General features: G+C 31.1%; 1 protein-coding gene across 2 annotated transcripts in view; it reads left to right on the top strand.

The window, feature by feature from the left end:
- LOC111683864 (5-hydroxytryptamine receptor 2B) overlaps positions 1-13,186 on the top strand; it is a 30,768-nt gene that overhangs the window by 2,185 nt on the left and 15,397 nt on the right. For both annotated transcript variants that reach the window (XM_046955333.1, XM_046955332.1), the window contains exon 2: positions 9,430-10,363. In XM_046955333.1, coding sequence (XP_046811289.1) covers positions 9,820-10,363 — 544 coding nt within the window. In that variant the 5' untranslated portion in view covers positions 9,430-9,819. The remainder of the gene's footprint in view (positions 1-9,429; positions 10,364-13,186) is intronic.

The following is a 13,186-nucleotide window of genomic DNA, read 5'->3' as shown; positions in this document are numbered from 1 at the left end:
TTAGCTCCGGGCAGTTTGGAGGATTTGCCTCTCTTGGTACAAATACCACATTATTGTTCTTGTACCACTCAAGGGCTTATTTACCATTGTGACAGGATGCCAAGTCAGGCCAAAAATAAGTGGACACATTATGAAGTCTTATGAATGGAAGCAGCCTTTTTTGTAAACATTCCTTGATGTAAATTTCGGTATTTATAGAGCCCGTTGTAACAAATGATTGGCTTCTTTTGCCGCAACTGCATATTGCTTGCCATACCAAGAACTTTCTGGGAAATTTTGTCTGCTTTTGGGTCCTAAACTTTTCTTCAAAAATCCCTCGAGCATCAGCAACATAAAACTTTTGACCTGGAAGTTGCGAAAAATCTGCCAGAACATACGTTTCGTCATCCATTATGCAGCAAGAATATTTTTTTTATAAAACTTGACTTCAATTTCCGTGCTCTGTTTTTGGCCTCTAAATTTTTAGCAGCGTTCCTGTCAGGAACTTTTTGAGTCTTGTATGTTTTTAAACCTGCATTAGCTTTAACTTTTCGTACCAAATAGTCCGAGCACTGAGCTAACCGATCTGCTTTCCTACCGGATGTGTTGGGAGCTCTTTTGAAAATGCGTTCTATTTTTTTTGGCTTTAGAAACATCATGTGGACCATTCCTTCTACCTGAACCAGGTTTTCTATCAACTGACAACATTGGAAACAGTTTGACGGCAGACCTTTGTATGCTTGGCCAACTTTTTGTAAGACCAAGTTGGGTTTAGTTGAAAATATTTAATAATTTCAGTACGCACTTTTTTCTGGTCACTCATTTTAATCAGATTAACAAAAAAATTAATATAATTGACATTACACATAATAACTGACATGTTTTTCAAAGGTAACTTGATCAAAAAAAATCAAATAATACTTTGGTTGAAAAATGTAATGAAAAACGTGTGTTAAGAATTTTTCGATCTCACTCCTTACAAGAACAATTAAAAAATCCTATTCGATGTGTAAAGTTGTTTGAGGGCCAGCTAAAATAATAGTCTGATTTTACCCATTTTTAATGTGCCAAAAGAATCGGATCAAAAGAATAGAATAGAATTATATTGAAAAAATTACGAACTGTGCGTGCGCTCAAGTTTTACATGGACACACAGGTGCATAGACTGATTTTTTGGATGTAGGTTACGTGAGTTGCTCCCTAGTTAATACATTACCCAGTAAATTTACCAGTTACAAGCCTAATCAAGTTTTTACTAAGAGACAAGATAGCCTTAGACCTATCCATTGTCAGAGTGGGTCAAAACAGTCTCCATATTCTACAAGTGGTGACTACCTCAGTTTCACTCAAAATCCAAACATCCATCAGATTTGACTGGGCTTTGAGTGAGACAGAATATAAATCATCACTCTGGTTTTGAAAATATCTATATCAACTCAAAAAGTAATTCTGTGCCGATTGTTATACTTTAAGGTGGTTATAGGTCTAATATTTTTTGGTGTTATAAACATTAGGACAAACACATAATACCCTCCCTCATTATAGTGTATAAAAAACAACATGAGAGCATAACACTCTTTTCAGCCAAGAAATAAATACTCATTTACATTTATACAACTCTAGTACTCACAAATACATAAGATACCTTAGGTATTGAAAAAGGGGTTTCTATTTAAAGGCCTAAAAAAGGATTAAAATTAGGGAAAAACAAATAATTAAAATGCGTGTGATAACTCATTAGTGCGCAATACTAAAACGAAAATATGTTGGATAACATTTAATGGCATAAAAATGTTTCTTTTAAGAGAGATAACTCAAGCTCTACTTTTTGTGGAAAGATCTAATGCATAAACATATGTATTTTGATTAGAGTATTGACGATCTATACAAAATTTATAGATTTTTCTGTGGTAATTTTTGTATGAGATGTAAAAAAAGAATAAAGATAGATAGACAGATAGACATAAATATGGTTATCGACTCAGTAGATGTTAATGTATAAGGGAACATTAACTATTTAGATTTTTTAAAACTAGAATTTCAGTTTTTAAATTTTGATATATGTACATACATACTTATGTATGCCGACTCAGCAAAAACTTCCATTAGTATGTAATGCTAAATTTTACTTACACAATACCATTTTAAGTTATTATTTTAACATGGTGATGTCATTGGAGGCAAGTACTTGCCACAAGCGCTTACAAGTTATTGGAACAATTAATCAATGTAAATCGCAAAATATATACGGCTTCTATGTACATATATCTAATGAGAAAAGCTTATTAATGTAAAAGGAAGTAACGCATATATAACTAGAACGACATTAAATTTTTAACCTATTTCCGATTAGTATATAAGTAAATTCTAAATAGAGAAATTTAGAATTTTTTAGAGAAAATTTGATATGACTACGAAAAAGTTAAAGTTTTAAATTTCAATACACCCGGTAGGGACATTAAAATCTCCAAACCTCCTAGAAATTCCAAAAAGAAAGGCCTCTCTTTAGGCATCCATATTTTCGTGCTTTAACTGTTGTTAAGAGAGAAAGTAGTCAGCACATTTTTCCACTTTAAACTCGCACTCATACTTTTGCAAATTTTTGTAAACAAACTCGAAAAAAAATAAAAACACGCATACGGCAGACACGCATACAATAGCAACAATATGTGTGAAAATAAGAAATTTATATATAAAGGATGTTAAAACAATGAATTCTTAATAAGAACAGTTTTATATACTTCAGATTCGTGAGAAGTATGACATTTCAACTGTAATTCCTTCAAAATAATCTTCCGAGTTTTCTAAATCTTTACAAATAGAAAAATTTAGACTAGACTATTATACTATAGACTAGACTAGACTAGACTATAGACTAGACTATATACTAGAATTTAGACTAGACTATAGACTATACTATAGACTAGACTATAGACTAGACTATATACTAGAATTTAGACTATAGACTATACTATAGACTAGACTATAGACTAGACTATAGACTAGACTATAGACTAGACTATAGACTAGACTATAAACTAGACTATAGACTAGACTATAGACTAGACTATAGACTAGACTATAGACTAGACTATAGACTAGACTATAGACTAGACTATAGACTATAGACTAGACTATAGACTAGACTATAGACTAGACTATAGACTAGACTATAGACTAGACTATAGACTAGACTATAGACTAGACTATAGACTAGACTATAGACTAGACTAGACTATAGACTAGACTATAGACTAGACTATAGACTAGACTATAGACTAGACTATACTATGAATAGACTATAGACTAGACTAGACTAGACTATAGACTAGACTATAGACTAGACTATAGACTAGACTATAGACTAGACTATAGACTAGACTATAGACTAGACTATAGACTAGACTATAGACTAGACTATAGACTAGACTATAGACTAGACTATAGACTAGACTATAGACTAGACTATAGACTAGACTATAGACTAGACTATAGACTAGACTATAGACTAGACTATAGACTAGACTATAGACTAGACTATAGACTAGACTATAGACTAGACTATAGACTAGACTATAGACTAGACTATAGACTAGACTATAGACTATAGACTATAGACTAGACTCTATAGACTAGACTATAGACTAGACTATAGACTAGACTATAGACTAGACTATAGACTAGACTATAGACTAGACTATAGACTAGACTATAGACTAGACTATAGACTAGACTATAGACTAGACTATAGACTAGACTATAGACTAGACTATAGACTAGACTATAGACTAGACTATAGACTAGACTATAGACTAGACTATAGACTAGACTATAGACTAGACTATAGACTAGACTATAGACTATACTAGACTATAGACTAGACTATAGACTAGACTATAGACTAGACTATAGACTAGACTATAGACTAGACTATAGACTAGACTATAGACTAGACTATAGACTAGACTATAGACTAGACTATAGACTAGACTATAGACTAGACTATAGACTAGACTATAGACTAGACTATAGACTAGACTATAGACTAGACTAGACTATAGACTAGACTATAGACTAGACTATAGACTAGACTATAGACTAGACTATAGACTAGACTATAGACTAGACTATAGACTAGACTATAGACTAGACTATAGACTAGACTATAGACTAGACTATAGACTAGACTATAGACTAGACTATAGACTAGACTATAGACTAGACTATAGACTAGACTATAGACTAGACTATAGACTAGACTATAGACTAGACTATAGACTAGACTATAGACTAGACTATAGACTAGACTATAGACTAGACTATAGACTAGACTATAGACTAGACTATAGACTAGACTATAGACTAGACTATAGACTAGACTATAGACTAGACTATAGACTAGACTATAGACTAGACTATAGACTAGACTATAGACTAGACTATAGACTAGACTATAGACTAGACTATAGACTAGACTATAGACTAGACTATAGACTAGACTATAGACTAGACTATAGACTAGACTATAGACTAGACTATAGACTAGACTATAGACTAGACTATAGACTAGACTATAGACTAGACTATAGACTAGACTATAGACTAGACTATAGACTAGACTATAGACTAGACTATAGACTAGACTATAGACTAGACTAGACTATAGACTAGACTATAGACTAGACTATAGACTAGACTATAGACTAGACTATAGACTAGACTATAGACTAGACTATAGACTAGACTATAGACTAGACTATATATTTTACTTTCGTTAAAGTTTAGACCTTGAAAATTAAAGCAATTCCAGTGAATTGATTACTTTTATATTCTGCTGGCAAAACAAAGCAAAACTTGTAAGTATTTACATTTAATGCTGATGTCATAATCGAAAGTCAAGGTGTTTTAACACACATGTTACCGTTCACTTCTTTTGTTACCTCCACGTTTGTGTCTTGTCTAGATAAAATGTCAGTGATTTGCCATATGCCAATTACTCTGAGACTCCCTAGAAAAGCCTCTAACAATTGTTACTATCTACCAAACAATTTCTGTTATTAAAAAAATATATTCTACAACTAAACACATAAAACGTATGCTGACACACCTACGAAAATGTGCATAGATATGATTAAGTAAACCCTGCAGTATGGGTAGCTAGTTGTGAATTTAGCTTATGAAGTTATTGATTTTATAGCAAGTGTGTATTTCAGTCTTATAGGAGCAATAATTGAAAGGTAATGTAAGATTAATTTATTTATTCTAATTGTAGTGCATTAATTCTTTAAAACAGCAGGGTTGTTACAAATATTCATATAAATAGTTGCTGGTATTAAAAAATCAAAAAAAAGAGGGAAAACAATAACATAACGTGTATAAAGTGATAACAAAAAGTGAAGACGAAATACTCTACACTTGTTGGTAATTATATAGGGAACTAAAATTACCCCCTTTTTAAAATTTAACTTTTCTATACATATATTATAAAAGAAAATATTTGCTTAAATTATTTAAATTTAAATAAATAGGTTTACGTACTCTAGATATCTAGTGGTATTAATTACTAAACACCTACTCCTATCAAAATTTCTTCTAGTATAATGCATAAAACATTAGCATTAACTGACAATTGTGATATTAATAATTAAAATAACATGTCAGATTGAATTATTGAATCTTTAGACATCCTCGTAAAATTTACTTTAACAGCCGGACAGACAGACAGACGGACATGTCTTAATATACTCCATTTTCTCTAAGGATCCAGAATATATATACTTTATAAAGTTGGAAATGTATATTGTAGAAATGACTAACGAAATAACAATTTTACATATTCCAAACTCTCGCCCTCTGGGGCATCTTTCCTTAATCAGGGAACCTTATATTTGCTTTAGATACAGTCCGGACGGACGGACAGACAGACGGACATGTCTTAATCAGTTGCGCTTCCTATAAGGATCCAGAATATACGGTTGGAAATTTATATTGTAGAAATAGACTCTTACACCAAGAGTATTGTAGTCATAAATACAATAGGTATTTATGACTGCCGGGACTATAAACTGGTGATGTCAATTCACTTCTCGGACATTCCTTGGAATGATTTGACATACATTAACTAATACTACGAGTCAACTGATACTACGAGTGACCAGTTGCCCGCAGGACATGTCCTAGCTAGTCAGTAATGGTAAGGGATTAGATAGCTCAAGTATTGGACCGAAAAACCCATATAAGTAAATTGCCATCTCCATGTAAGAAGCACAATGGGGCGGTGGTGAATTGTTACAGAATACCACCGAAAAGCTCTTCGGCATTAATTTCATACTCACGCAGTAAAAGCAATGTGAGAGTAATGTACTTTTTACATTTTAGCTATATTGGTCCGTCCGTCTATTAATGGATAAGATATGCAGACATTTAATATAAATCTCCTTAGACATTTTATTATTAAACACATTATAAATTACTGCCACAAAAATATTTCTGTTTTTAAATTTGGTTATTTTATGGAAAATATATTATCGTCATTTGTATATTTATTGGAGCTGGCAGCTTCATTTTCCACGAACAATTTAACAATAAAAATTTAAAGGTAATAATTTAAAAAAATATAAATCTGGTATTTATCAATAAAATGTTAATTTAAATAAAACATATGAATTTGAATAATGAACTTGTTTAATATAAATATAATGTTTTTAGAGAATATTTTTTGTTTAAATTCATTTAAAATATTATATTTTTGTGTGCATACTATAACAGTTTTTTGCAAAATTGTGCTTTGGCATAAAGTTTGCAAATAAATTAAGCATATTTTTTCACATCAATCATCAATACAACATAATTGTATTAATTTGATATGTATTATTCTAATAGACAGACAATATTTTTTTACACACAAAGCATTGCCTCAAGTAAAATACAAATATTTATAAACTAGAATTATAGTTAGTGTATTTTTATGTACATTTCTCATTGTTATTTTAAAAAAATATATTTACAATGTCAGGTATAATCATACTCAGTTCAAGTACCGATATAAAGTAAAAGTTATAAATCTCACAGGATTTTTATTAAAGCAAGAGGAATTTGCAATAATATATCAGTTTATATATTCACTTGTTTATCTGTTTTTATTGTAATATAAAAATACTTATACATGTATGTAAGAAACTTGTTGCACAGTGAAAGAAATTTTGTGTAAAATATAAACTGAAACGTTTTCAATTATTCATATAGCCCAGGTTCCTTTTAAAGGGCTATGTCTATTTTTTCATTCGTTTGTCCGTCTGTATATCGAAATAAATTATCTGAAAACCCAAGATATTTAAAAAAAGTCAATAATTTTAAAAACAAAAAATAGGGCATTTTGTCATTACATGTGTAGAAAAACTCAGTGAAAGCAACAGCAACATGCAACTTTATTGTTTAATGTTTATGTTGTTCTTTGTAATAGTACTATTTAACTAGAGAAAGATTTAGAAAAAAATTTTGACGAATAACTAGATGCATGAAATCTGCTCTTAATAATATGCTGAGTAAGTAGAGCATTTTCACTGACACCAGTCAGTTGAAAATTTGATGTCATAAAAGTTAAATGGAATAAGACTTAGTCTTAATGATCATGCCTCCTTTGCCATTGCCCATCAACAGTCACCTTCATGAAAATAAAATATATATAAATGTTTGTCATTCTCATTGTAATTTCCATCCACAGAAATACTAACCCCCATATTCGTAGAGATATAACTTGTTTATTTAAGGTTTATTACGCAAATTTTCCATACAAAATTACTTCAATAAACAACCAAAAACTGTATTAAGGAATTTATGAATATTGAAGATAATCTTTATGGATAGCGGAGTTGATTAAGCAATGTTCCTCTGTCGGTCAGAGTGTCTGTCTGTCTGACATTTATATGTCTGTTTATCCGTCCATCCATCCGTCCGCCCGTCCGTCCGTCCGTCCGTCCGTCCGTCCGTCTGTCTGTCCGTCTGTCCGTCCATCCGTCCATCCGTCCATCCGTCTGTCAGTCTGAAATCGGCTCTTAACTTGCTCAATATTTGATATTTGAAAACTTCGTGTCTTCAAAATTAAAAAGAATAAGACTTAATCTCAATAATCATGCGTGTAGTCCTTGACAATAAATTGTCCTGGAACATAAATCTTCAAAATAGTATAAATAAGGCAAATATAGCTATTTACGATTATAAAAAGAGCAGTGAAAGGCAATGGAAAGCATTCCTCATTGTGTAGCCACAAGATCGCATCCTACGAGACATTGTTATCCTCGTTACGGTAGCTCTATTCCTAATGGACTTGCCAGGAATGAAGCACTGGTTCTGACTGATATATATGAAATAATTTAAATGAGGTGGTTTAGAGAAACCACCCGTCTCATTTGAGAAGTCAATTTGTCTTCCAGTTATACGATGCTTCCAGATCAAGCATGCTATTAAGCTTTTATAGGGACCATATAAGAATACTATCAATAATTATAACAGGACATTATATTATTCCCAAGCATGTCAGAGGAATAGATCTCGAATACAACGACTACGGTTAAAGTTATCTTACTGAGGATGAAGAGAAAACAGTACTTATCTTCTATTGCTCTCAATACGATGCTCCCAGGACAAACTTAATGTTAAGCTTTCTTAAGGAACAGATAAGAATGCTACTATCAGTCATAAGCAGAGATGCAATCACACCAGTAGATCGCGATTACAAAGACCACAGTAGAAGTTGTCATAATGAGAAGGAAGAGGAAACAATACCTCACCTTCTTTGCTATTGCCCATACCTATCTGTCACCTTCGTGATCAGGATATATATATAAGTGTGTCATTCCATTTGTAATGGAATTTTTATAGAAAGCGGAATCAATTAAGACAATTCCATAGTCTGCAAATCTGTCCGTCTGTCTGCCAATCTGTCCGATTGTGAGTCTGTTGAAATTAATATTCTGATGACCTCAGATATTTTTGGGATCTAAGTCATGAATAATTTTACCTCACATGCTTCCGAGAAGTATTTTATTTTAAATCAGCAAACCGGAGACAAACTCTTAAAAATAAAATAACAAAAAAGTTCAGATTGTATTTGTTTGTGAGTACGATGTGTATGAAGAAATGAGATATTTTAGAGACTTCTGTCTGCGCACAAGGAAGTTCTATAAGATCCAAGTTTAAAACTTAAACTCGAACACACTTTTACACATATTACACACTTCTTGCTAATTTGTATAAGTGAATACATAAAACAGTGAATAAAATAATCGACCGAGAAATCTATGAGTATTCACTTAAGAGGCTCCAAATAGTCACTTAAAACACAATTTCTGCTGCTTCCATTAAACACACCAAAAGTTATACTTTCATAAACATAATTTAAATTAACGAATTATAAAAATTTCATTTAATTTTCATTCCTTTTCTTTGCAGTTTTTAATGACAACGATATTTACGAAACGCTTATTTTAGACTGTTATATATATATTTCTATATTATATGTATTTATGAGTATATATTTTTTAAACAAACAAAAGTACTTCCCTATTATAATAATTAAAATAATAATTCCTAAACTTTATATACCTCAAAGTGAAAATATAAAAAAAACACAACCGTAAAAAGCCAACTAAAACCAAAAAAGACGAAATGAAAAAAACAAACGCCTAAAGAAAACCACACAAACAGATTCACAGCAGCACAAAAGGATTTGATACTTTTATAAACTAAAACAACAACACTAAACAAACTAAGGACCTAAATAATAAAATTAACAAACAAACAAGAAAAAACCCAACAAAAAAGAAAAATAATTACAATATAATGTTGGGCAATGTAAATATTAATTTAAAGCCAACAACAGATATTTTAACGCTGGCAACAGCTACAACAACAAGAGCTTTACTAGATGTGCGACAGTATTTTAAAGAACGCGACATTGTCGACTTGCGCACTTATGGATATTTAATCAACGACAGTTTTCTGCTCACCGATTATGAGGAAACAACATTAACAGCAAGGCCAAATAGTCTCGATATTGGTGGTAATGTTGTTGGCTCTAACTTAGGTCATGTTGTTGTTAATACAACATTAGATGAAGTTGGCGGCAACAATGGCAGTAGCGCACTTGGTGGTGTCGGTGTTGGTGGCAGCGATTTTAATAATAATTTCAATTTCATAATCTTCAACCAAAGTGGTCTTATTAAGAATACATCAAATGATAATGACAGCAGCAGAGACGGTGTCTTTGCGGGTGTTGGCATTGGCGGTGACGAGGTACTGCCAATGCCCGAGGATGTTGCTGTACTATTGAAAATGATTATCATGTCAATTGTTTTGGGACTAATGATACTTATCACCATAATTGGTAGGTACAACACCACCCTCTTCTCACACTTACCTAAGTAATTGACAACAACATTTAGTCATTTTAATGCATGTTATTTTTGTTTTTATATTATTTTCATTATCATTTTTTTTTTCATTTCTTTTATGAATTATTTATATCAACAAATAGTTTATACACATTAAGTCTAGTTAATGGAATATGTATATGAAGAGAAGAAAAAAATGCTATTTATGCAAATGTATTCTATAGATAAAATTGATTCAATTATTGATGTGTAGTGTAAACATAAAAATGGAGTTTTATTTTAAACAGATTTATTAAATACACTTTTTCCCAGTGCAAGGAAAAAAAATAATTTAAAATGTTATGCACTATTCAGAAAAGATTTCCTTGAATCAGTAGCCTCTTAAGATCCGAACAAAAAAGTTTGAGTTTGAATGTACAAATAAATTATGTCTGTCAAAAGATTTACGAAGTATGGTTTAATTAAGCTATCGTAGGGACATTCTGATGACTAAATATTGACATTTTTTTACAACAACTAAATTTTAAATTCATGACAAACTTTCTGACAAAATCAATACACTCAACTCTTTAAAAAGCGAACACAAAAACGAAAAAAAAATATATCTGTAAAAGATTCAGTTTTTTATTTTCTTCTCACAAACAAAGGAAACAAAAACGGATATAATTAAAACGATTACAAACAATTGTTTTCTGTAAAAGTTTCATTTTAATTCTCATTTTCCTTTGTCATGAAAGTAAAGTAGCAACAGGACATAAAACGTTTGACGGAAAAAGTGTTTTAAATATATGTATGTGTACGTATGTCTACCATTTGTATAAAAAAGAATATGTAAATAACTAAAAGCTGAACAGGTGTCAAAATGTTGCTTTGTCTAATAAAGTATTCGGTGTAAAAGGGTTAATATTTTTTAATTTTTTTTAATTACTTTAATAAACAATAAGAATAGGTATGGGTTCTTGGGCAACAAGAAAAAAAGGTCTATAGGCTGTAGACAAGACTATAGACTAGACTATAGACAAGATTAAAGACTAGACTAAAGACTAGACTATAGACTAGATTACAGACTAGATTACAGACTAGACTAAAGACTAGACGATAGACTAGATTACAGACTAGACTATAGACTAGACTATAGACTAGACTATAGACTAGACTATAGACTAGACTATAGACTAGACTATACACTAGACTATAGACTAGACTATAGACTAGACTATAGACTAGACTATAGACTAGACTATAGACTAGACTATAGACTAGACTATAGACTAGACTATAGACTAGACTATAGACTAGACTATAGACTAGACTATAGACTAGACTATAGACTAGTCTATAGACTAGATTATAGACTAGACTATAGACTAGACTATAGACTAGACTATAAACTAGACTATAGACTAGACTATAGACTAGACTATAGACTAGACTATAGACTAGACTATAGACTAGACTATAGACTAGACTATACTAGACTATAGACTAGACTATAGACTAGACTATAGACTAGGCTATAGACTAGACTATAGACTAGACTATAGACTAGACTATAGACTAGACTACAGACTAGACTATAGACTAGACTATAGACTAGACTATAGACTAGACTATAGACTAGACTATAGACTCGACTATAGACTAGACTATAGACTAGACTATAGACTAGACTATATACTAGACTATAGACTAGACTATAGACTAGACTATAGACTAGACTATAGACTAGACTATAGACTAGACTATAGACTAGACTAAGAGACTACTATAAGACTGAGACTATAGACTAGACTATAGACTAGACTATAGACTAGGCTATAGACTAGGCTATAGACTAGACTATAGACTAGACTATAGACTAGACTATAGACTAGACTATAGACTAGACTATAGACTAGACTATAGACTAGACTATAGACTATAGACTATAGACTATAGACTATAAACTATAGACTATAGACTATAGACTATAGACTATAAACTATAGATTATAGACTATAGACTATAAACTATAGACTATAGACTATAGACTATAGACTATAGAGTATAGACTATAGACTACAGACTATAGACTATGGACTATAGACTATAGACTATAGACTATAGGCTATAGACTATAGACTATAGACTATAGACTATAGACTATAGACTATAGACTATAGACTATAGGCTATAGACTACAGACTATAGACTATAGACTATAGACTATAGACTATAGACTATAGACTATAGACAATAGACTATAGACAATAGACTATAGACTATAGAATATAGACTAGACTAGACTGTAGGCTAGACTATAGACTATAGACTAGACTAGACTGTATACTAGACTGTAGACTAGACTATAGACTAGACTAGGCTGTAGACTAGACTATAGACTAGACTGTAGACTACACTATTGACTAGACTATACATTAATCTATTTACTAGTTATAGACTATAGTATGTTAATCTACATTATATTTTTGCTGGAAATCCTTCCGGTAAACTAAATAAGTATATGTTCAATATTAAACATTTTTTGATATTAAAAATTTCTTCAATATTATTTAAAAAAATTAAATTGCTTTAAAATGCAATAAATAATTTAAATAACAATTACCACAATTTTGCCATTTTGTTCTTACTTTTCTGTATTTTCTGCATACCAACTTTTTTTTGTGTACAAAAATTTAAGAGAAAGTTTCACACAAACACTCAACCGAGTACAATTATTAGTATTAAAAAATTCTAATGTCGGTGACATAAAAGGAATATTGAAAAATTATTTGTCTGTCAACATTATGACAAAAATTGCAATTAGCGCAAACAAT

The sequence above is a fragment of the Lucilia cuprina genome, chromosome 6 (assembly GCF_022045245.1).
Source record: "Lucilia cuprina isolate Lc7/37 chromosome 6, ASM2204524v1, whole genome shotgun sequence".
Taxonomy (NCBI): Eukaryota; Metazoa; Arthropoda; class Insecta; order Diptera; family Calliphoridae; genus Lucilia; species Lucilia cuprina.
The sequence above is the reverse complement of the archived record's forward strand: the minus strand, read 5'-3'. Positions and strand labels throughout refer to the sequence as shown.